The sequence below is a fragment of the Carex rostrata genome, chromosome 2, assembly GCF_964058835.1.
Source record: "Carex rostrata chromosome 2, lpCarRost1.2, whole genome shotgun sequence".
Lineage (NCBI taxonomy): Eukaryota > Viridiplantae > Streptophyta > Magnoliopsida > Poales > Cyperaceae > Carex > Carex rostrata.
In genome coordinates, this window is record NC_135919.1 from 16992281 (window position 1) to 17017863 (window position 25583).

The 25583-nt window shown below is 34.0% G+C and overlaps 2 protein-coding genes across 3 annotated transcripts; both read left to right on the forward strand.

The window, feature by feature from the left end:
- The first annotated feature begins 3377 nt into the window (after positions 1-3377).
- LOC144546172 (putative metal-nicotianamine transporter YSL10) lies at positions 3378-7779 on the forward strand. The gene is made up of 7 exons (XM_078294698.1): positions 3378-4528; positions 5087-5250; positions 5513-5610; positions 5724-5858; positions 6154-6343; positions 6456-6751; positions 6859-7779. The coding sequence occupies exons 1-7, from the start codon at positions 4111-4113 to the stop codon at positions 7676-7678; spliced, it is 2121 nt and encodes a 706-aa protein (XP_078150824.1). The 5' UTR covers positions 3378-4110; the 3' UTR covers positions 7679-7779.
- A 5675-nt stretch (positions 7780-13454) lies between these two features.
- LOC144550594 (F-box/LRR-repeat protein 13-like) lies at positions 13455-17448 on the forward strand. 2 transcript variants are annotated; one of them, XM_078298595.1, is made up of 4 exons: positions 13455-13678; positions 14602-15522; positions 15968-16123; positions 17033-17448. In XM_078298595.1, the coding sequence occupies exons 2-4, from the start codon at positions 14647-14649 to the stop codon at positions 17225-17227; spliced, it is 1227 nt and encodes a 408-aa protein (XP_078154721.1). In that variant the 5' UTR covers positions 13455-13678; positions 14602-14646; the 3' UTR covers positions 17228-17448. The 2 variants fall into 2 exon arrangements, with proteins under 2 accessions (XP_078154721.1, XP_078154720.1); XM_078298594.1 differs by lacking the exon at positions 13455-13678 and having other exon boundaries at positions 13711-15522.
- Positions 17449-25583: the final 8135 nt, after the last annotated feature.

Here is a 25583-nt window from a genome sequence, read left to right on the forward strand (position 1 = left end):
ATTGACTTTTTTTACTCCTGTTTCAAGGTATTTTGGAGGTCTGTAATTTGTTGTGAAAAGGGGTCTGAAACTAGACTGGTTTTGAGGTTTGAAAAGACTCATTTTCTTCTCTAATGGATTCACGGCTACCTCAATCTCCAGAGCTAGATTAAAAGCTTCATCCAAATTTTGGGGTTTAAAAAGATTAATGGAGTTCTGGATCTCATCCTTCAAGCCACATATGAAACTCCATACAAAAAAATAATCATTTTTAATACCAGTTTGTATCATCAGTCTAGCTTTTGCCCTTTGAAACTCCCTCAAACAGTCATCTACAGTACCTGTCTGCTGTACCCTTTTGAACTGGACTACCGGATTCAAATGAGTTCTCAATTTAAAACGTTCAAAAATGGCCTCAACTACATCTGCCCATGGTGGATCCGGGTGTTCAACCCGATAGCAACTAAACCACTCTGCAGCATCCCCAACAAAGTTCATTGTGGCCATCTGAACCTTATAGATTTCAGGAGTTTGATAATAGTCAAAGTAGAACTTACAATGTTCTAGCCAATCCCCAACTTTACTACCATCAAACAATGGTAAATCAACTCGGGCCATAAACCCCATTTGGTTTGTTTGCTGATCAGCGTACCGATCATTCCTCCCGGTACCGTTCGGGTCATCTCTTCCCTCCTGCCCTCGATCGATAGTTGTGGACATATGACCACTGTGACTAGATTGATAGATCTCAGGATCTTTGCCTTTGATGGACCGATTCATCTTCTCCATCATCGTCATCAACTGTTGAAACCGATCCTCTTGGACACGATTAGAGAGCTGACTTTGCTCATCACGTATTTGGAATCCAGCATGCATTTCTTTCGCCAACTGATTGAGCTTGTCATTGATAGTCGCCAGGTCCAGCTGCACCACTACCTCCTCCGGTGGATCAGGCACTCGCTTTGGTGGCATCGCACAATCGACTCCTCCCCAGCTGCAACAACCTGGCTCTGATACCAACTGCAACGACCTTAGCTCCCAGTGGCCAGAACGAACAAACTGATTCGAATAGAACAATCAATTTTATAGAATTTTGGATAAAGAGAAGAATCTGACAAGATAACCAAATATCGAATGCCAAAGCAATTCGCCAATTTTACTATGACATTTCACGATACAACTCCACTGGAGCTTAAGCCTTATATAGGCAATGCTAAATGTAAAAGAAAGTAAGAAAAATTGGTAAAAGAAATCTTCAATTTATTCACGGAGTGCCATGTCAGCTTGAAGCACTGGCGTGGCCTAACAAACTCCTCAACGACCCTGTTACTGTCAGCGAATGGTTCACCTATGTCTCCTCTCCAGTTGCAACATCTTTGCGTCTCTTGTTCTGCTCATTGGGTCCCTCCTTGTCAGACACACAATTCTCTTTAGCGCTCTCTTCCTCTTGTAACTTCTGGGTCCCTCCGTCAGCGACAATCCTTTTAATGGGATTTTGACCGTGCTTCCTGCCCTTTCTGCCCTTGCTTCTTTCTTCTTCATTTAAACTACGAGTTTCAACGGTAACTCCCAAATTACCTATTTCTCGTCGCACAGGGTACGATTTAGCAACTTTAGTTTAATTAACTTTCAATTACAAGTGCTAATTTTACAATTTTTTCATGGGATCGTCAGAACTGGAAAATCAGCAAAAAAAAAAAAAATTGAAGTGCTAATTATGCAATTGTTCTCAACTTACTTCTATCTTGTAGTAGCACATAGATATGGAGCCGAGTTCATACCATTTTATAATTTAAGTTATCTTCTATCTTTGAATGAATAGGAGCTGCTGTTGAAATATGAAATGTATTCATTATGGGATTTCTCTTATTGAGATAAAAGCTTCATTTAAATTTGGTAACAGGTGTACCATGCCTCTATACTGGCAATGGCTAACGACAAGTGCAGTGTGCGAAAAGGCTGGGCTGAACTAAATCTTGATTTGCTACCCCTCATATTGCACATGTACAAGTTAGGTGACATCATTGATTTTATCCGCTTCTGTGCTGTGTAAGCAGTGGAGGTTGACTAACTTGTCAGATAACCCCCCCAGTTTCCTTGGCTTTTTGCTCGAATTAACTTGGAATTCTAACATCAGTTTCCATGCCCTTCCCTCTGACAAAATTTTCTCCATTAATGAACTTGTTACCACTAGTCGACGATGGTCTAATGAGTTTATTCTCGATAACAAAAATGTATTCAACTTTTATAATGAGCATTTTAATACCTCTGTATTAGATAAAAAAGCCTATGTTGCTGAGCATACTACTATTTTCTCGCGTATGGTGAATCGTTTTAGTTGCAACGTGAGTGGTCATGTAGTTGTCCCTTTTCCACCCGTTGGAAATATATCTGATTTTTTTTTTAATTTTAAATCAGACCGAGTGTCTACCACATTAATGCAGGTCCCATTTATGAGACACCATGCACATCACATGGAAAGGATTTTCTTGTATTACTATGGAAATACAACAACACGATCACATGTTGTTCTTGATGACACCACTCAAGATGGTTGATTGTTGATTTCAACAAGGATTGGCGTGTTGTTGGTCGTACACAGCGATGTTCCCCCTCAAGATGATGTACCATATGTAGATCGCCGATTTGTGGTTTATCGCCTTGAGAATTACTGCAAGCAACCCCGTTGGACCAAATTGAGCGGAATTGGTGATATGATGTTGTTTTTGGATTATTCTAATGCTTTTAGCTTGATGGCCAGCGATTACGATGGATATAGAGGTAGCAGCATCTATTTCATCACTCATTTGAAGAAAAATCCCATTTTCTTTGGGTCTAAATTTGAGCATGTACTACTTGCTTTCGACATGAGAGAGAATAGATGCTTTGTGGTGCGCTCCTTGGGAGAGGCTACAGCTTTTGCTACTAATATCTATTGGTTTATCCCTTCTCATTATTAGTTCAATAAATTAATTTGCTCTATATATTATGCAGTATCGTATAGATCTTTATCTACCATGTTTTGTATGTTGCATAGATGTGTTTAATGAACAACTATGAAAAAGTTATCCAATGTATCTTATTAGCTTTTAGTCGCTTGTGTTTTTTATCTTGTTAATTAGGCTTTGCATAGGACATTAATTTAGAAGACAAGAATTAATGGTTATGCAAATCTTATGAAGTGTTTTTCTTTTAAGATTAACGGAAAATTCCATTAACAATTGTAAGTAAATTAAAAGTATATATACAACATATTTGTCTAGTGTTACTTGGTTATTTTGCTAAAATAACCAAGTAAAAGAGTTTGTTTCTTATTTACGGTCAAGTTATTTTTTGCCTGGAGAATGACAACAACAAATACAAAAAAAATGACTAATTAAGGAAAAGTCATTTAAGAGACTAACAAAGAAGGAAATGGAAGTATGTATTGGAAACAATTGAGGGACAAAGTTGTCCACAAACTTAAGAATTTTGAAATGGGGGTCCTATTTTCAGGGCTAAAAACACTATATTAAGTACCGTGGAATTTTATTTTTTCTTAATACCAGTCTTGCCCTCAATAATTTCTTTCTTATCTTTGATTTATGATGTTAATAATATGAAAATGTACTATTAAATTTACATTTTTTACTATTTTTTTAGATATGTAGAAAATCACTTGATCTAAAATTTCCATTCAAAAGTAATGATATTCTACTTATCTTAAAAAAATGTAAAATTTAAACTATCTAAAAGTTCATTTTCATATGGAGATCATGTTGAATGGTTTCAGATCGGTTGTTTGGATTTAAAACGGAGATATTGATCCATAGTACAAACTAATCTGCGCTATGCATAGTACCATAACCTGTACGGACACTCATTAGAATATTTTTCTCCACCGAAAACTTTCCTTATTAATGCCTATTATTTTGAAACTTGTATCTGCCTCAGGATTCAGAACCACACTTATGAGGTACTGAATTCTGATAATCATAGATCACACTTCTATGTGGATATAAATTCGGAGGCAGTGCTTATGAGGCCTTCTAGCCACTGTCATCAATGCATTTTCACATTCCCTAGGCAAGCTCCTCTAAAGACAATCTTATCTCCTCTCTGTTTCCTTTTAAGAGTACCTAAAAGCAGAGCATGCTCTTTAGATATTCAAGTGACCTCCTCACAGAAACCACCCAAAACCCAATTATGGTTACCAGCACAAATCCTGAGTCAGATCACATGGACTGTGATGACGAGACACAAGTGCTGTCAATCGAGAGAGTCTTTGAGGCAGAAAAGGTACCAAGCTGGAGGGAACAACTAACCTTTCGAGCCTTTGCCGTTAGCATGTTGCTTGGTGTGATGTTTAGTGTGATTGTGATGAAGCTGAACCTCACAACTGGAATCATACCGTCTCTTAATGTCTCAGCTGGGCTTCTAGGGTTCTTCTTTGTCAGAATGTGGACCAAGTTACTTGAGAGATTTGGTGCACTTAAACAGCCGTTTACACGCCAGGAGAACACTGTGATCCAGACATGTGTGGTCGCTTGTTGTGGCATTGCATTTAGTGGTAATTCATATTTCTTTTAATATTCATAAAAAGGTCCTTTTACTATTATTATTTTTTTTGTTTGCTTTTCTTTTCTTTTGCATGAAAAATCTCGATTCTTGGTAGAACCTTTAATTAGTTTTGATCCTAAGATAGTTTACCGAATTATCCTTATATACCTTGGGGATTACCTAGGTCCCGTATAAATTATTTCTTCTGTTCCTTTTAACTTTGAGATTGATTTTCCTGCAAGATAATGCTGTTAGGTAAATGTTGATAATATATATTCTTTCATCTTGTTTTACTTCAAACTTGATTGAACCTTTTTGTTGGTGCCTTCAACTGAAGTTCTTTGGTAGCTAGGTTTTAGAAATTTAAATTTTCTATTTGGTCACAATATCATTTGTTATTAGTCATTACTGAATGGGCTAGTCCGTCAATTTTTCCTTATTCAAATTGATTTCCAAAATATTTATATTCTTCAATGAACTTCTTCAATTAATTTCCTCCAGGTGAATTCAGTTTCCTCAAGTGACTTGATCCCTGTTACAAAGAAATTAAATTTGATCCATTGAACAGGGGGATTTGGAAGCTACCTATTTGCCATGAGTGAAACAGTTGCTCAACAATCCACAGAGGCGAATGATGCACAAAATATCAAGGACCCCAAGTTGGGATGGATGATTGGGTTTTTATTTGTTGTCAGTTTTCTTGGCCTATTTTCCCTGGTTCCTCTTAGAAAGGTATTACTAATCTTTTATATGTAATTGATGTATAGAACTGCTATTGACTGATAAGATATTGAGGCAGTAATTATCATATTTCTCGTGTACATCAACGTGCCTTTTAACTGGATAAAACAATAAAAATTATAACCAAAGTTATTAGCCAAAAAATTCAATCGGATACACGATCATGCATATGCTCTGTGCCATGATTTACATATTTCATTCATATATGAACTTCTTATATTGCTTTGACTTGTAATGATTTCTGTTATTTTAGATAATGATAATAGACTACAAGTTGATCTATCCAAGCGGAACCGCCACTGCTCACCTTATCAATAGTTTTCACACCCCACAGGGTGCTAAACTAGCCAAGTAAAAAACATGTTTTATTTAATTTTGTTTGTTCTCCTTTTTTTTCTTCATTTTTTTCTTCAGCTTCTTTTGTCATGTGGATATAACATATAACCTATTTACTCACTGTACAGGAAGCAAGTAAAGACCCTCGGCAATTTCTTTGTGTTTAGCATCTTATGGGGGTTTTTCCAATGGTTTTATACTGGAGGCGATGAGTGCGGCTTTAAGGCTTTCCCTACTTTAGGGCTTCAAGCATTTGAGAACAAGTAAGCAAACCATACTCCATTACCACTTCTAACTGGTAGTGCATGTACAATCTAAGTCTCCAACTCTAAATAAGCCACTGTTAAGTTTCATGTCAACAAATGAAGATTAGTGGAAAAAAGAATAAAGAAAAAAAATTGGAATTATGAATAAAGATACCTTATTCATTCCGGCCATTTAATAACAGGAAATTGGTATATTTCAATAGATATCTACATTAGGCCTTTCTAATCATATTGTATTCTTTTGTTGAGATTAATTTCTTTTCATTTCTGATTTATGGTGATTTCTTTGTAGGTTCTTCTTCGACTTCTCAGCGACTTATGTTGGAGTTGGTATGATCTGCCCATATTTGGTTAATGTATCTGTTCTATTAGGAGGCATTCTTTCATGGGGAATAATGTGGCCACTGATAGAGAGAAAGAAAGGTGATTGGTTCCCTGCTGATCTTCCCTCAACTAGCCTTCATGGGCTCCAAGGCTACAGAGTAATATTCTCTTCTTTAACCTCCCCCTTTTATCATTTCTACAATACTTCTTTGTTGAAGACTTGAAGGTAGTATATATACCAGTCAATACTTCTCTGTGTGTTCCTTCCAGGTATTTATAGCTATTTCACTGATCCTTGGTGATGGCCTCTACAATTTCTTCAAGGTTCTCGGTCGCACTATCTCTGCTTTCTCAACACAAATTCAAGCAAAAAGATCATCATCAGGACCATTCTCAGCTGAAACTACCAACCGGTTAACCGAAACAGGTGTGTCTTTCGATGACCAACGGAGGATTGAACTCTTCCTTAAGGATCAAATTCCAAATTCAGTAGCATTTGGCGCTTACGTGGCTATTGCTATAATCTCCATCATCACCCTTCCCCACATATTCCATCAACTCAAATGGTATTTATTACAAACTTAATTTGATCGACAATTTCAATGAATGATACCATATTTGCTTCTATTACCAAAGAAAATGATTGACATTTTACCGATTAAAATTTGAGCAGGTACCATGTATTGCTAACTTACATCGTTGCCCCAGTTCTGGCCTTCTGCAATGCATATGGATGTGGCCTGACTGATTGGTCCCTTGCTGCGACCTATGGCAAGCTTGCAATTTTTAGCATCGGAGCATGGGCCGGGGCAGCCCACGGTGGAGTCTTAGCTGGGCTAGCTGCATGTGGAGTCATGATGAGCATCGTGTCCACTGCCTCTGATCTAACACAAGACTTCAAGACCGGTTACATGACGCTGGCATCGCCCCGTTCAATGTTCATTAGCCAAGTGATCGGCACTGCCATGGGCTGTATAATTGCTCCTACCATATTCTGGCTCTTTTTCAAAGCGTTCAAAGATATAGGTGTACCTGGGTCCGACTATCCATCACCTAATGCGCTTGTGTACCGTAACATGGCCATTCTAGGTGTAGAAGGCGTGTCGTCACTACCAAAACACTGCCTCACATTATGTTGTATTTTCTTTGCCGCTGCAGTCCTCGTAAATCTAGTTAGGGATTTGGTTGGGAAGAAAAGGGCGAGGTTTATACCGCTTCCGATGGCCATGGCCATACCGTTTTACCTGGGGTCATATTTTGCAATTGACATGTGCATCGGCAGCTTGATATTGTTTGTTTGGGAGAGAATTGATAAGGCGAAGGCCAATGCATTCGGGCCAGCGGTTGCCTCGGGATTGATTTGTGGCGATGGATTATGGACTCTCCCTCAGTCTGTGCTGGCTCTGGCACAGGTGAGGCCTCCTATTTGCATGAAGTTTCTTTCAAGAAGTGCAAATGTCAAGGTTGATGAGTTCCTTTCTAAGTTATCTTAGATTTATAATAGTTGAATGTGATATTTGTCATGGTTGAGGGAAAATTTTGAGTGCATTGTTTTTTGTGTTATTTTAAGCAGATAATTATAATTATTAAAGAATTATGGTCATGTTTGGTTGTGGACTAAACAGTGGAATAAGGGCTTTAGGCCTCACTTATTCCACCAAACATGATTTAATTGAGCTGAACGGAATAAGCTAAACCACCTCTCTGAGTGGTTTAATTTTAATTGAGTGTGATGCCTAACTTTTTATTATTTTTAATCACTTTTTAAGAAATATAAAATAAACAACTTTTTTTTTCATTTACATATAAGGAAACTTATAACTTTATCAATTATAGAATCAACATTTTTTTAAATGGCATAACTTTTTAAATCAACAAAATATACAATCTAGAAAATAATTAAATAAAATATTTTTTAAATTGTACTACAAAATAATAAAAATTTTGTTCATCAACCTAACATATTTTTTGACAAATAAATTAGTACACATATAACTTTAATTAAATAAGATTCATTAAATATAATGTGCTTCTCTAAGATATAGAATTAATTTATACATAATTCATATTCTTGTACAATTTCTTTCAATCAAAATGAAAAGAAAAAAAATACGAAGAATAGTTTTATTATTGTTATTACAAATTTTGTATGACAAAATAATTTGTAATATCAAATCATGCCTTAAGCCATCATATTCTTACCAAACAAAGTACAATTTAAGTCAAGATATAACTTCAGATATCAACCAAACATAAATAATTTAGATCGACCTAAGTTGAAATAATCAAGTTAGGTCTCATTAACTTTAGTCCACAACCAAACATGACATATGGCCTTTTGAAAGCAAATTAAAGGTCCTTGTTATATTATGTTCTTTACCTTATAAATGAAATTAAGGTGATTAATTTGTTTTAGTTTGAAACTTTCATGACATCTGTGTTAGAATATTATGTCTGATACTTGATTTTAAAGTCGAAATTCATGTGCATATTAGTCGTCCAAATTAAGTTGTACCAGCTTCAAAATCCATCAGATCTTTGAGAATTGTTTTCCAGCATAAAGTTAAAAATTGATTCACGAGAAGATAGGTAGATAACTTCAATAATAAAGTGCTAAAGATTCTAAAATAATAGAAAATAATGAAAACTATAATTTATGAAAAGATATGCATCAATTGAATTGGCATGGGGGGCGGGTATATAGTGGGGGTTTGGGGGGGGGGGGGGGGGGGGGGGGGGGGGGGGGGCTCACTTGTTTTACAAATTTAACATTCTTAAAATATAAAGTTTAAAGTTGAAATTCAATATGGTATTTACAAAATATGATGGAATTTAATGTATACGAGTCATTTGGAATGATGGATATTAATGAGATGCTTGAATCATGAAGATTACAGAAGATCATAGAGATTGAGATCACAAAGATTATGAACATCACACTTACCGTTTTGTTTTATCAATTTTTTATCCAAAAGTATGATAAAGTAGATCTGAGATTGTGACTACCGAGTCTAGTCATTGCATGGATGGAAGTCTAATTCAAAATTCAAATAACCGAGCTTGGTCAATATTAGAAACTAGGCGCAAGCAAAATAGGTTAATCCATTATGTTGTAGATCTTGTGATTTGCATAGAGCCATTGGCTCTCCCTTTGAATTCCACTATAAATAGTTGGCTCTTTCGTCTGTCTAAGTAAGAGAATACTCTCACAAACTTTACACTTTCGAATTCTTTGAGAGATTTAGCATAATTCATTGTTGCTTGTGCCTAAACTTCAATCATCTTTCCAACAACCTCAAATATACTTCACTTAAATTGATCATTGTGAGATTAGAGCGAAGCTAGTGATTGCCTGGACTTAGAGCATTTGTTGCTCCCCTACTCCAAGCTATCGTGCTTGTTTCTTGAGTTATTGTCTCACTTCTCTATTTGAGTTGTTGTGCTCATCTGTCTAATTGTGTGGGTCGTAGGAGTGTTGTTGTGCTCAACTCATGTATCAATTTTTCTAACTCTATCTATTTACTTTACAGCACTATTATTTATTTAATATATAATTTTTTGATTCTGTCAGGAACTTAAAATAGATAGATTACATAAACATAGAAACAACTTTCAAATTTGTATATGCGACCAATAGTTACAAGTTGTAGGATTTAAATTTTTAAACATCCCCTTATTCACAACCCCCCCCCCCCCCCCCCCCCCCCCCCCCCCCCATATCATTAGGGACAACAAAAAAAAAGATATTAGTATTGTGAAAATTGCAAGATCTTAAAGTTAAAAATTGATGAATTTAGGGCTTATATAGGACCGGTGCGCAATTCTAACACACTCTTTAAATATTTTGTCTCAGTAGTGAACACAAATCAACAGTTTGGTATTTAAGAAAAAATCGGCAGGATTTCCCCTTTGTTTCCCAAGTACGCATAAGAATCATATCCATTTAGACATAAAATTCAATGCGTACTCGTGGGAACAATAAAGAGAAATTCTACCGAATTTTTCTTAAATACCAAATTCATTGATTCGTGTTCAGATCCTAAATGAGACAAAACATTTCAAGAATAATCTCAAAATGCGGACTATTCAAAATTAATTTCTATCAAATTAATTTTGAAAAGACACATGACCTAAAGCATACTAATATATATTCGGTTATTATTTGATTCATAATACAATACTACCTCGTTCAATCTATATATACATATATAATAAATTATATATATAACAAAACAATCAATTAAATCAATATTCAACATGCATGTAATTAAATTACTTAAATTGAGAATAATATTTACTAACTGCGTCAAGTGGAGATAGGGTAAAGATCTTAGATAGCAGAGAGATATATACTACTTGAGGGAGAGTGGAAATTCACGTGAAAAGGAAATGGAGAGAGTGAAGCAGATCAATATTTTGAAAAGAATAAAATGCACTACGAATTTTAAAAATTTAGATCAATTTCATCAATTTACAAAGCATTTCACAAATAAGAAACAAAGATCTAATTATTACCCGAATTTCCACCAGTGGAGTGGAGAGAGGGTGGAGATAGTTGAAACAGTGGAATTTTGCGTAGCTTTCTGTCAATTGAGAGAGAAAGAAAGAGGCATCTAGGGTTTAAAATATTATACCAGTTACATACAACAACGGTTCAACCAATGCTAAATGTCTTACGTACAACACTGATTTATTTGCAAAATCTGGTGTTGAATATTTATCACCGGTTTTTTTAAATAACCGATGCTAAATGTCTTAGATACAATACCGGTTATTAACAATAAAACTATACTGGTGTTGATTGCTAAATAATTACCACTGGTTTTTTCAAATAAATCGGTGTTATATGTCAGACATTTAACACCACCGATGGTACTTTTAACTGGTGGTAAAATATATGCAACACTGGTTGCATCAAATTCGATGTTGTTTGATCGATACTGATTTAAAATTTTGTAGTATTGTATGTCCATTATGAAATTATCAATATCATCTTGTTCAATTCAACCTTCAACCTATCTAATCTCGTTACGCAGTACTCGAAGATTTATATAACTATCGTCATGTCCAACATCGGAATGTGATAAAGAGAACTTTTGGAGTTTTAAAAATGTGTTTCAAAATTCTCCAGTTAATAATGCCACCTTACAAGTTTAGAATACAAGCCTTGGTTCTTATGGCGTGTTGCATAATTCATAATTTCATAAGAATGCAAAATTCGCCGAATCAGTTTTTGGATACCACAGCTAATATGGAATTCATGTATGACAATGTGAATTCGGTAGATCTGGAGGAGTTGCCAAGTGGTACTGATTGCAGGTGATTCGAAATAATGTCAAGAATGTTAATTATGTGAAGACAACGAAGTCACATGAACTAAGCAAGAGATTGATTTATGTAATGTTACTTTAAATTTATGTCTAAATATATAATGTTAGGAGATTTTGTTTAGAACTAGATGGAATTTTGTACTGTTTGGATTATATCTATGTGTGGAATATGTTTACTGTTTGAATCTTCTTAAAATTTAAGCTAACGTAAATATATATAGAGAGTGTAAGGCTACGCTACTTCGCGGATTAAACGGGTGATTTTAATTCGCGCTCATATCTCTAGTTTCGAAGTCCAAATAGCCGATTCAAACCGTTAGATATTTAATCTATATTAAAATGTGCTTGGAGACCAAATTTTATGTTTTTTGGAATTTTTTTACTATTTATTAAGATAGTTTGAAAATGACTGTTTTTTAGTGGTGCAGAATTTTAATAAAAACAGTAATTTTCAAACCATCTTAATAAATAGTAAAAAAATTTCAAAAAAATGTAAAATTTGGTCTCCAAGCACATTTTAATATATATTAAACATATAACGATTTGGATCTACTATTTGGACTTCAAAACTAGCGATATGAGCACGAATTAAAACAGCCCGTTTAATTTGCAAAGTAGCGTAGCCTTACTATATATATATATAAACTAAGCTAAAGCCACGTTTTATTGGCTTTTGGAAGTATGGAGATCAAATTTGCCTTATTGATCGTAATATATATCACGTTTTATTGTTTATTTTTATTGTTATTTTTTAATTTCTAAAATTCATTCTACAATATTCTTGAACTATAAATTTTTGAAACTTACTACTTCAGCGGAAAAAGAAAACAAATTATTGAATTGAAAGTTAAATTATTTTTAAAAAAAAAGTAGAAATAAAAAAACTTTAAATCATGACTCAAGGAAAATACACCAACCAAACGGGAGTAATTTTAATCCATAGCTCAAGTAGCAGGTTCCAACCAAATATAATTATGGAACCTAAACATAATTAACTTAATTCAGAATAACTTAGAGTACACAATTTAATCCGGAGTAAAGTTACTCCCCAACTAAACATACAATTAGAGCTTAAAAGCGCTAAGGTATTGATGTTCGATTGTCTTAATTTATAGGTGAAATCTAAGGAAGCTAAAAAAAAGGAATATAGATGCCTTAAGATTTGGACAGGGAATTAAAATTCGAGAAAAAGGAGATTAGAGGAGGTGATCTTAATCCACATTGAGGAACCGGTGTTCGACAGAATTAAGCAGCTATAAAGCTAAAAGAAGCAGATTAAGCCTCCAGCTTAATCTATTGTTGCCTAACTGGAACAGTCTCATAAGTTTAAAGCAGTGTTGTAAATAACAGTATGCGCTAATCGTCAAACGATTAATCGGAAATAATAAAAAATAATCAGTCGTAATCAGAAATAATAAACCGTTAGACAAATTTGTAACAATATTTGATCTCCTCCAACGACTAAATGACCGTTTAATCTGCTTAAACGGCCGTTTTTTACAACAGTGGTTTAAAGAAGTGACCGCATAATACAACTGACTTTGAATACAATATTTCCAATACCAAGGTTACACAGGAAAGCGGGGCCCAACAGTAAGAAATTATCACCTCAAAAAAAACAAAAAAAGTAAGAAATGGAGAGCAGAAAGGGTTAGAAGACTGTTTGGCCAGATCAGCTGAATTTGTCCAGCACATCGCTTACGTGTCATGTCGTAAGTTAATTCTAAAGTTTTAATTAGTGATCAAGATTGTTTCTTTTGTAACAGTATCAACTATATAAGGGTCCGGTCCCCTAAAGTAACTCAATTTTTGTGTTTAGATCTAGACTGTCTGATCCAAGGTTGAGAGTACAGGGCTCGTTTGATCTTGTTGTCCGATTCGAATCTGACCGTTCAAATCTAAATTCACAAATTGAGTTACTTTTGGAGGTTATAGACCCTTGTATGAAAAGACATTTATGAAAGAAAATAATTTTACACTTCCAAGTTCCATCTCTTATCAGTCGTTACCATAGTTCCACTGGTTCTTGAGAAATTCTCATCAACTCTCTTCAATCTCAGTTCAATCCGATTCTTCTGAGCATTTTCTCAGCAGAATCTTTGCTCATCTCTCTTCCTCAGGCTTCGTCTCTCTCCACGCAGCAGCCATCTCGCCCTGCCTCAGGTTTTTCTCAGTTCCTTCATCCCTTAAAATTATGCGTTGATTAAAATCTTGTTTGGGCCAAGGAGCCTAGTTGTCTCCTGTTTGACCTAACTTAATCACAAATTTTTAATTTATCGACCATGAGGGGTTTGTATTGGATTGTCAGCCAAGAATGAATTTACTTTGTTCATTTAATGTCAAATTGTTCCTCAGCTGTGCAATTATTAGATAAACCTTGGTTTAGCAAATTTGCATCATTTCGATCTTGATCTTGCAACCTAGCATTGCCTATTGGTTATTTAACTTCAAATATCAATTAAGATTGAGCATTTCATTTGTTCGATTAAGATATGTAGCCTCAATAAATCATTTGTATATGTATTTGCAACATTATGGAGTTCAAAGAACAAATCTTTAAAAAATCATATTAGGATGCCTGGTCTGTTTTTTTTTTTTCAAACTTTGTGAACAAATTTGAACTCAATTTTAATTAGGCATTGAACCCTATGGGAGTTCTTTTAAAGGACAAAGTAAGAAAAACAACAAGAAAGGTGAGGGGGAAGCATCACAACTTTGGCATAGAGCCCAGAATTGGAGCATGGAACAAACCATGTTATTTTAAATTTGGTGAAATGTTTGATTGCGATTTCTGATGAACAAGTTTCTGCTAAACTTGGTTATGGATAGTGAAATTGAAGAAAACAGTTTGCAACCTTGTCATCATACCCTTTTCAAGACCAAATATAGGTTCACTTTTGTATGATTACATGAATCTGACTCTGGCTGCTTATAGGTTGACTAAAGTTTTGTTATACATAATGGTCAGGGTACTTCTGGAGTTTTGTTTCTGGCAGCTACATGTTTTCTTTAATTTGAGAAAATCATTGAAAAGATTTTGGGCTTTGCTTTTTTTTTTTTTAACAGAGGAGTTGTGCTTTTTTTAGGTGCTCGAGGGAATATTTATTTAAATATTAAAGGAGAACGACGCCATGGACTGGTTTTGTAGCTTGCCCATTGAAATATTGCCCAAGATCCTATTCTTCCTGAGTACAAAAGAGGCTGTTCAGACATGCATCCTTTCCAAAAGATGGAGACATGCATGGACTTCTCTCCCGATTCTAGAATTTTATATTACTGATTGGGTGGATGAGAGTGTTGAGGATAAGGAAATATGGAGAGAAGGCGAGCGTAAGTTCAAGAATTTTATGTATGGCGTGTTGAAAAATCGAGTGCAAGTAAAGTTGGAGGAGTTTAGATACACGAATTATCTTCTGGAGTATGAATCGAAAATTTCTTTCGAATTTCCTGACCATGTAAATTGGCCAGAGCCTCGGGTGGTTTTTGTCAGTATTGGTAGAGATAGATGGGATCTGTTGGCTTTGCCTGATTTCATTTTCTCTTGCACAAGACTAGAAGTTCTCGAGTTGTGTATCTCAAGTGCTACTGGTTTTCCTATTATCAAGGCACAACCAATACACCTACCTGCTCTGAAAATTGTACACCTGATGTACATAACACTCGATGGCTTAATACAAAATCTTTTCTCTAAATGCCCTCTCCTTGAAACTATGGTTTTAGCCCATTGTTTATTGGATATCTCCGAAATTTCATCTGAAGTGTTGAAGAAATTGAAAATCTATGACTGCTCTCAATCAAGGCCAACTCAAATATCTTGTCCCAATCTTGATTCTCTCTCCATTAAATCATATGGGAGAATGGCAGGCTTTGAACTTAAGAACACTACATCCCTTGAATATGCTAAGATCTCTTTGGATCTGCTCAAGAATCACAGTGATCTGAACCTCCTCAGCAGCCTTTCAAATGTTTCACTTCTGCATCTTGGTTTGTTGGGTCCTCAGTTTAAGGTATATTTATCTTCTCATAATAATAAAAAAAATAGTTTCTTGCATGCACTTATTGAGATCGCAACAGTGTCATCTCAAACATAAATACATTTCTTGTATGTTGATGTACAGTAAATGACAGTAAATGAAACTTTTGGTGTCCATTCGCTGTGTGCAATACAATGTGTGCGGATTGTTGTTATACAGTGTCTCTTACTACAAATTATAATTTAGTTTGTTTCCATGTGGGGTTTGCTTCTGTACCATCTTTTGCTAGCTATTGCCAGCTGGATAAATCATGAAAACAAAAGAAACTAAGGAAATTCTTGCTTCCATATTCAAAATTTTATTTTGTTTGGTGCTAATCATGTTGATCTATTTGTTAACATAATCTGTGTTATAAATGACAGTTGAAAATGGATTTTTGCTTATGTATTCAAATTGATGTTTCTGTCTTAATATGAAGGTAAAATTGGAGAAGGACATTTCTGAGTGCTGGACCTTCAGAAACTTGCAGATACTTAAAATTTCCTACTGGGATTTGAGTTATGACCTCGATTTAGTGGCTTGTTTTCTCAAGCATTCCCCTTTTCTAGAAGAGCTCACTTTGCGCCTCCGTGAAGTAATCTCTCTCAAACCTCCCTCTCTCTCTGTGTTTTTTTTTTTTTTTTATTAGAGGCTGCCATGTATTATTGTCGAGGAAAAAAGTTACACCATTTACCAGCCCATAGAACAAAATCATTTTCACTATAGCCCTAGTGAAAATGTGCAAAACAAACTGTCAAGAAAAACGTTAGGAGTAATCATCCCACATCATTTAGAGCATTCCTCACTGGAGGAGGGGATGCAAATTTGACGTACTATATTTCCTTATAAAAAGTTCAAATAAATTAATTAATTGATATCAATTTAATTAACATTAGTATATTATGATGTTGATTCTTTTGAACTAATCATATTGTCACTGATAATGAAATAATAAGTAAATCAATTGTATCTGCATTGTTATGTTAATAAGCACACCTTTAGTAAGTAAAATAGTTTTGGTAATAAAGTAATTCGATTCATTATTTTTTTAGCAACTATTTTAATTGCATTATAACTAATTATATTAGTTATATTTTTAGCAAGTATATCAATTGCATTAAAAAATATATATATATATGTAATTTTTTTACATGTTAAATACTAATCAAACAAATGACTAATGATTGGTACATCTGATAACTTCCACATTGTTATAATCTGGTTATATACTGATTTGCTTCTCTGTTTCGGCTGATGAGTAAATTGTGGCCAAAGCCAACCTTTCCTTTTCACTCTGGTTAATGACAATTTATTTATGAACTATTTATGTATTAAGCAAGGCCAGAGCTGTATGAACTAGCAGGTACCTATATGATGATTACCTCCAAACTAGTATTCGCAGTGCAAGAAATTGTGCTAAGAAATGCTGCTCTTTTGAGCATTTCTTCAGATGTACCTGCATCTTATTAGACTAATTGGAACTTTTGTTTCACAATTATGGAAGCCGAAGAAATGTCATCCAAAAGAAGAGCTAAGCCAGGAGAAATTGGAAAATAGAAGAATTGTGCAATTCCAGAGGAAGCACCTTAAGACGGTTAGGATTGTTAAACCAAAACAACGGCCTGATATGGTGGTTGATGGACTGCTCCACAATTTGCGTTCTCACATCAAGACAATTGATAAAGAAATTATTATCTGACATTTCAATAATTTTTTTTACATGAGTTTGCTGTTTTCGTTATGTGTGAGACATATGGATGTTGATGCTATACCTATACCTGTTGAGTTGTTTCTGTGTTCTCAATTTGCTGGTGACAAATTTGTAAGGAGTTTCTGTTGTCCCAAAAAATTTGATGCCTAATTGACTCTGACTAATTTAGTAGATGCAATTAGGTGCTGCTTTATGAATTTAGATTCTTTCTAAGAGAAGAAATTTAAGATAGAATTAGGTTCATTTCAACAAACTTATGCTGGTTAGAAAAATGAGGAAACTTTTGTTTTCTGTGTAGTAAGAAAGAACTAAATATAGATTCTTTTTTCCTAGAGAAGCAACCTCATGTAAAATAGTCATTCTGATTTTTGTCTTGTTAATTTGAGAATAATGACCAAACCGGGAAATATAACAATAAAAATGTTTTGATTGTTTTGATAGCTCCTACTTTTGTGCCTTAAAAAGGGGATCATGCATATAATAATTATATTATTTAGTTTACAATCTGACAATCATCAGTTCATCACAATTAAACTAGAGATTAGCATCGTGTTGCTTTGGAAAAATGTATGTCAATACTGTACTGATATGAAAGAACAGTTATTGGGTGTAATATAGTACATCAGAGCTTGTTATGTAGAACAGAAAACATAAAATATAAATGAGAATTAATGAATACAAATTCTAGCTTTGGTACGAATCTAAGCATCATTTGAAAATTGCAAAGCTACAATATACTCTATTAAAAATCTTGAGAATAGAAAAGTATTTACGGCTTTGCTTCCTCTGTGGTCACTTCTGCACTTGTCACGGTTATACTATGTTCAAGAAATATTCGAGTCACCTTAGGCAGTAGACCAACTCTGTCTTTTGTGCATAATTCCAGCTTCAGACCATGCATTAAGAATATTTAAGTATCATGACATTGAAAGTAATAAAATTGACTTCTTGTTAAGTTAATGTATTAATTACCTCAAAAACCCTTCTTTTTAGGTTGCTTTAAGACATTGGATGACACATTCCTTGTCAGCGTCAGAATTAAGAGAACCATCTGTCTTATATAGGACTCCTTCACATAGAGAATTATATTAGTTGTTTAGTTTACTCAAAAACCAACATAACAAAAGTTCAATAAAAATTGCAATTAAAGTACCTGGAAGGCTGCGGTGCCCTTTGCATCAACCCTTGCATGGAAAACAACATATTTCATGTCAATAAGCGTGCAAACAGTGTCAAAGAGAAGCTTGGCACGATCCTTGCTCCTAATTGTCACTACTGAGTAATCCTTATCATGCCAATTTCAAAGTGTGACATGCGGCCTTGCATTCTTGCCGCTGGCTTCCTTTCATTAGATAAGACAACTGCTGCTTGATCCTGGAAATCCGATTAGCATCAGGAATTCGTATCTCCTCAGGTTACCTGACTGAGTAGAATTGAATCGGACGGTCTGAAAATGGATTGGCACGCATCTCAAAGCACAAATAATCCTGCCCCTCTGTCATCCCGAATCCCGACTGGCTGAGAGTAAATTTAAGCCGTCCGTTTCAATTGTGTTGAGTCAGGTACCTGGGAGATACGGATCCCCATATCTTGGCATTTACAACATTGCAATTGAGGTTAATTAAAACGACGCTTAAACCTGACAATAGGCCTGGCCTATCAGTGCTGGTTATTTCGCTGGAGGTGTAATAAGTTGAAGGGGCAATGCCGACTGATTGCCTCATTAATGGAATGTAATTCCAATCGGCCCCTAAAGACCGTATAGAAAAATTTGCGACTTGAAGTTTAGGATTTCAAAAGGAGAAATACGTAATTTTAAAGTTTAGAGGAGAAAATACAAAATTTTGAAGTTTTTGAGGGGTATACGTGAAATTCTCCCTTATTTTTATACAGGACAGAACGTTCGAGAGGGCATGAGAGTTGGAGAAGTTGAAAAGTGGAACCCGCATGTCGGCCAAACAGTAGATTGTATTGTAGATAGACATCAAGGATTAGATAATAATTAATAGATTTCGCCGTATGTCAAGTGTCTTAAAATTTCAACCTTTCAAAATTAACAGTCCTTAATGCTCATGTATCATCAAACAAAACATAAATTGCATAAAATTTTATTATTACACTATCTATGTTATTTAATAACATGTTTATAAATTTATTTTCTAATTTTAAATTTTATTAAATTTTTTTAGTTTACTTTTAAAATTGTTAAAATAATCATTGTCAAGTAATTCCTAGTTATAGCAACTCATAATATAGATGATGCATTCATGAATCATGATAAAGGCCTGATTTCAAAAAATCGATATCATCATCTTACAACTTGGACTATACTGGGCTAGCAAAAACAACTTGGGCCGAATGAAAATCCAAATAGCCTGCGAGTTTATTTGTTTAGTTCGCAGCTCGCTCGAAGTTGAACTCATTTAACTTGTTTGAACTCGATTTGAAATTTAATTTAGAGTACATAATCATTTGATATAAAATAAGATGTTCACTTCTTTTAGAATAACTATAATATTTTTTCAAATTTTCTTACGTGGCAAAAATATTGATAATTAAATTGTTTTTATCTAGAAAATAAATATTATTATACAAAAGTAAAATAAATAAAATAAATAAAATCAATATTTCTGTTTTTCGTTTTTAAAATTCAAATAATATTCAACCTGATCTCCATATGAAAATATATTTTTACATCAAATTTTTCATTTTTTTTTTATATTTTCCTTTACATTCTTTTTAGATAGGTAGAAATTTGTTTGATCTAAAAAAGTTAGACCATTCAAAAATAGCAATTTTTCATTTATCTAAAAGATGCAGTAAAAAATTCTAAAAAGAAAAAATTTAGTCCATAAGTACATTTTCACAAGAAAAACATATTAAATGGTTCAAAATCGATATTTAAATTTTGAAAACAAAAATATTAATTTATAGTACGAACTAATTCGCACTATACATCACTCAAGACATAAATTTGAAACAACTGGATACTTTTTGTTGTGCGCCTACGTACCTACTAGAATTTGTAAAAAAAAAAAAAAAAGTTGAAGAACTAATTTGTAACAAAAAGTAGTAATTTTTTGTATCTTCAATTATAATTCTAAACAGGACGAGGCAAAAAAAAATATATAGATGAACACAAACTTATCTTGTTTCTATTTGAGCCAAAAAAAAAAATGTTCTCATGAACTTTACCTTAAAGAAAAATCATACGAGCAAATACAAGAACAATAACGAGCACCATCGATATTATCGCTGTCATGATTAGTTGTCATCATTAGTGCTATTATTGCTCCCAAACAAAACAACCATGTGAAATAATTCCCACTACCTACAATAGATAGCATTTCTCTCCAATGCACACTACGCTTTCAGCTAAACACACAACACCAAATTATATACAGAGACCTAAATCTACTTTTGCTTTTGTATAACATTTTGAGTTAGGCTGGGTTGCTATGGATAGTATAGTGGCCTCTATGCTACGGCTCAATATTCGAGTTTTTAAAATTCAAACGGTCGATCCGAACCGTTCATCTTATTCTCCATATTAATATCTGCTTGGAGACTAAATTTTACATTTTTCTGAATTTTTTTACTATTTATTAAGTATTTTACAAAATTGTTGATCCAACGGTGGCTGCACAAAACAGTAAAACCGTTGGATTAGCGATTTTCAAAGTGGCTTAATAAATAGTAAAAAAATTCAGAAAATTATAAAATTTGGTCTCCAAGCAGATATTAATATGGAGAATAAGATGAACGGTTCGGATCAACCGTTTGGATTTTGAAAACTCGAATATTGAGCCGTAGCATAGAGGCCACTATGCTATCCATAGCAACCCAGCCTAACTCTAACATTTTGCATTTCTGGATATTGCAAGCTAGAATCAAAATGAGCTCACACATAATATACAATGTACATTTTATTCATCCATAATTAAAATATTGCATTGTCAAAAGATTCTTTTTTTTTATTAACAATCCGTAGATATTTTTATTAATAAGGACAAACCAATTACACACATAGTTCGTACCAATACAGGTTCCAGTACATAGGAGCACACATAACAACTATACCAGTACAAAAAACATTAACTGAATCCCCTTATGCAAAGCTAGACAAGAAAAAATAGAAAAAAAAAAATTAACTCTATATATACTTTTTTTAAAAGAAAAGTGACATTACTGTTTCATGTTTACTCCAAAATTATATAGAGAGTTTTTTATATACTATAAGGGCGTGTTCGGCCGACAAATGGGAATGGGCGCGGGCGCGGGATTTGAACTGAAAAACACTGTTCCCGTGGGAAAAAAAAAATTCAGTTGAACTGAATTTTTTTTTTCCCACGTGAATAGTGATCTGGCCGAACACGCCCTAAAGCCTCATAAATTTACACATAATTTCAGTTTCCATCATTTCTATCAAAAGATAACTAAAAATGATTATCCTAAATTTGGATTAATTAGGAGAACATTCAAATGACAGTTACAAGCAATTGGAGACCTATTGTATATACATAATAAAAACAGTTAAAGGAGGGATTCATAATACATTAACCGTTTTAATAATTTTAAAACTGAAGTTTAAATTTAAAATCTAATATTATAGACATAATTATCAACATAACATAACATGTGTAATGGTATTTAGTTTATGTTTCATCGCAGTACATCAAGTGATTTAGAATATCACAAATTTAAAATTAAATGTCCTAATACACCAAAAAAAATATTAAAATTGCATGCAATTTGATATATAAGCTATTTGTCAAAATCATGAAAAATAATCATTGTCAAGTGTCCTCCTCTAATTAAATATGTCTAGACTTTAACATTATCAATTTATTTTGAAAAGTTTCCGTCCATCTCGCAAATCAATTAATAACTAATTACGGCAACAGGCACCGCAGAATTCGCTAAATTAATTACAGTTCAAATCTGAATTCGTACAAGCCAGGACACCTATTAACCTAACCAAATTATTGGTGCCACTTTGTTGTTTCAATTTAGATCCGTCACATCTGATCCAATCCAACCAGGGGTGGCAAAAAAACTCGGAGCTCGCGACTTGATCATGATTTGTATCTGACTCATTCGTTAACAGTTCAGTTCAGTAACTAGTGAACTAGCTTGTTAGTGGCTCAGTCCAAATTAAACGAGTTTGATCTGTGGCCTCGCTCGCACGTCAGCTCAACTAGATATGAATTTGTGAATTTTGTGCATTTTATATTGTCTAGTTCGATTCAGCTCGGTCTAACTTAGTCTCAAAAGTTTTTAGAATTTATTTTATTTTTAAAACAAGATCCAGTCAAACCCAGTAAATCAGCTTACTAGCTCGATTCAGAATTGACTTGTAACAATTACGATTTGAGATTTTAGCTCGATCCAACTCGCTTAGTTACTAAACGAACCGATTACGAGTTGAACCAATCTTGTAACGAGCCATGTCGTTGCTACCCCTGAATCCAACTTAACATGTACCTATTAACCTAACCAAATTATAACCGTCCAACACAATTAAGCGTGCAGTACAAATGGTAATTTTTGTGGAATACTGTAAAAGGAATTAATTTACATTGATTTACATTTGTATTTTGGCCACTATACATATAAATATACGGGCGACAAGGGAGTCCTAGCGAGGAACTTGATTTGTCTGCATATAGATCTACTTATTTTATTACCTCTTGGGTAGATCTAACAGCATTGTTTGCGCTCCAGCTTGGCAATGCTGGGTCTCAAATCTCAAATCTCAAATCTCAATCTCAAATCTCAAATCTCAATCTCACCTTCGGCTTTCACAAAAGAGGTTTATCTCTACATAAATATATGTAGAGATTGTTTTATCATTGTAAATTTTGATGAGATGAGATGCTGTGGTCAGCTGGGAACATGAAATGGAGAATTGAAAATGACATTTTAGTGGCCAACAAGCTTGTCCGTTTTAATTGAGCCGTAACAAAGCGTGACAAAACGGGGTACAATTATGAGGTGGGGTGCACAGGCCAAACTCTCGCCTGTTATATGCATTTGTCTTTTAACAGGACTTTGGTGCGCTAGGCCTTATTCCATCCCCGGGCCCACAAATGACAGTGGGCCTCCATCTCTCATTGCCTAGGCCTTTCAACTTTTCAACCCTCTCTCCCCTGTAACGTAATTCCTACTATCTGATGAGAAATTACATTAGCAGTGCCAGACAGTTACTCTAGAATGACTACTTGTAGAATTTGTTTGTTTTGCTAATTTTCTCTTAGAAATGTACTAAATTGAAAATTGGAAAGGATTCTGTTTGGAAATATTTTAGAATAGTTTTGAACCAACAACCTTTTTTCTTTTCCCCACCCACATTCTCCGCTTTTTCTGAGAGTCTCTTTTCAAGTGCTGCTCCGGACCAGAATTTTGAAAGCCATGAAAGGCGCTCACATTTTTTTCTCAGTTTCTTTTCCGAACTGGAGATATCCTGCCTTTTACTGGTATGCTGATCCAAATTCAACGCACCTGATTTACCGTAATTCTGACCTAAATTCAGAGGGTCAGAACTGGAAAGGAACTCTTCACCCGTTGTATAATAAAATTGCAGAGTTGAATTTTCTTATAAAAAATAAATACAATCAGGATTGTTTTCCGTATACCAAAAAGTTACTGGCAAGTATTTTATGCACATTCTCTTTCTTTCTAAGCCTTTTTGCTTTTAGTTCTAAAATGGTACTCTGTTTACATATCAAGCTTTGTCCATTTAAAGCGACAATTCCATGCTGAAATAACAAAATTCACAATTTCTGAAAAGTTCCATTAAAACCATGCGCCATAACTTAAGCAATAATAAATCTAGATTTTTTTTTAGGTGAGTTGTCTTGTCCAAATGATTGTAAAGGTTTTAGGTAGAGTTACAAATTTAGAAACAAAGAAAAAGCTTCTTTATATATGCTGTTTCTGTCCCTGCAGAATGAATTACCAGCTAGCTTTACCATGATTACAAAATTAAGAGCTCTGAAAAATTAATGTGAATTTGGAAACAATTAAATTCATTGTACTTTTCCTCATATAGTAATGAACCATTATTCATTGCATCACAGCAAATTTGAGAACTAGTTGTGTTTTTGATTCAGAACCTCTAGAATATCCAAAATTGTAAACTGTTCCAAATTGTAGTTGTTTCAGATGCAAAATTTATCTTATGTTAACATCAGCAGAAAAGATAAATTGCTATCTTTTTCAAGGGAAAAAGAAAAATCATGAAAAAGTGATAATTTAACAACATTGTCTTAAAAAGGAAAATAACTACTTTCTTGAAATTTGAGTTACAATTATAAATTATCGTCCAAAGGACAATGATAATTTAGAATTATTCATTGAAAATTCTCGGTTGAACTTTTAAATTTGATTAAAAGACGGTCAAATTTATCAGATCCATATAGAATTGTTAGGAAGAAAGAGAAAAATATCTTTAATGAAATAAGAACAATTTTAATCAAATAAAAAAAAAATATAGCATTAATTCTTGTTAAGAAATTCAATCATCAACAGATCAAATCATCAAATAAGCAATTCTGTTATAATCTATCAAAAAAAAAGCAACGAAATTACAAAATTACCAACGAATGAAGTGAGAGGTAGATCAGAATTCATCATAATTCAAACAATTCATATAATCTATATAAAAGCCTAACAAAATCAAAGAATTCATCATTACCTCTTACGTTTTCTTATTGAGAATTTCCCTACAAAAAGATTAGTTTATGTTTTCCATGGGCTTTCTTGAACCATCAACAAGGAAGAGAATTTCCATGGGCCTTCTCCAAGTCACCTTTTCTCTCATTTTACAAAGAAATGAGAACTTACATTAAAATTCCCACGAGTTCATAGTTCAAGAAAGCCTGTGGAGAGCATATGCACTATCTTATCATCTTCTATAATCAATTCTCGTACAATTCTCTTCTGATTACAAAATAGAAAGAGAGAGAGAGAGGAGGGAGGCAGCGAACGAGGGAGAGAGAGAGAAAGGAGAGGTAGATGTAAATGGAGAAGAAGAGAGCCCCCACCTTCCGAGTATAAATAGAGAGATGGAAAGAGGAGACAGATGCATCCATAAACCTTCTCCATTGCAATGAATGGAAATGTCCAGTACCGACACTCCAAGTTTGAAACTAAATTTGTACTATTACAGTGCACATATGAGAAAACAAAATAAAAGAAAATTCATTATCAAGGATATCTTAAAAAAAGAAAGATAAAATAAGATATTAAGATGAACAGCCAACATATTATAAGAAATAGATAAAAAATCATATTCCAACTTGCTCATCCAATTATCATATCTAAAAAAGATACTCAATTTCAA

Excerpts from the sequence above, each read along its gene's own strand:
- LOC144546172 (XM_078294698.1), top strand. The coding sequence starts at position 4,111 with ATGCTCTTTAGATATTCAAGTGACCTCCTCACAGAAACCACCCAAAAC. Across the intron at positions 5,251-5,512 it reads CCCTGGTTCCTCTTAGAAAG|ATAATGATAATAGACTACAA; the intron begins GTATTACTAATC and ends CTGTTATTTTAG. Across the intron at positions 5,859-6,153 it reads CTTCAAGCATTTGAGAACAA|GTTCTTCTTCGACTTCTCAG; the intron begins GTAAGCAAACCA and ends ATTTCTTTGTAG.
- LOC144550594 (XM_078298595.1), top strand. The coding sequence starts at position 14,647 with ATGGACTGGTTTTGTAGCTTGCCCATTGAAATATTGCCCAAGATCCTA. Across the intron at positions 15,523-15,967 it reads TGTTGGGTCCTCAGTTTAAG|GTAAAATTGGAGAAGGACAT; the intron begins GTATATTTATCT and ends CTTAATATGAAG. Across the intron at positions 16,124-17,032 it reads TCACTTTGCGCCTCCGTGAA|CCGAAGAAATGTCATCCAAA; the intron begins GTAATCTCTCTC and ends CAATTATGGAAG.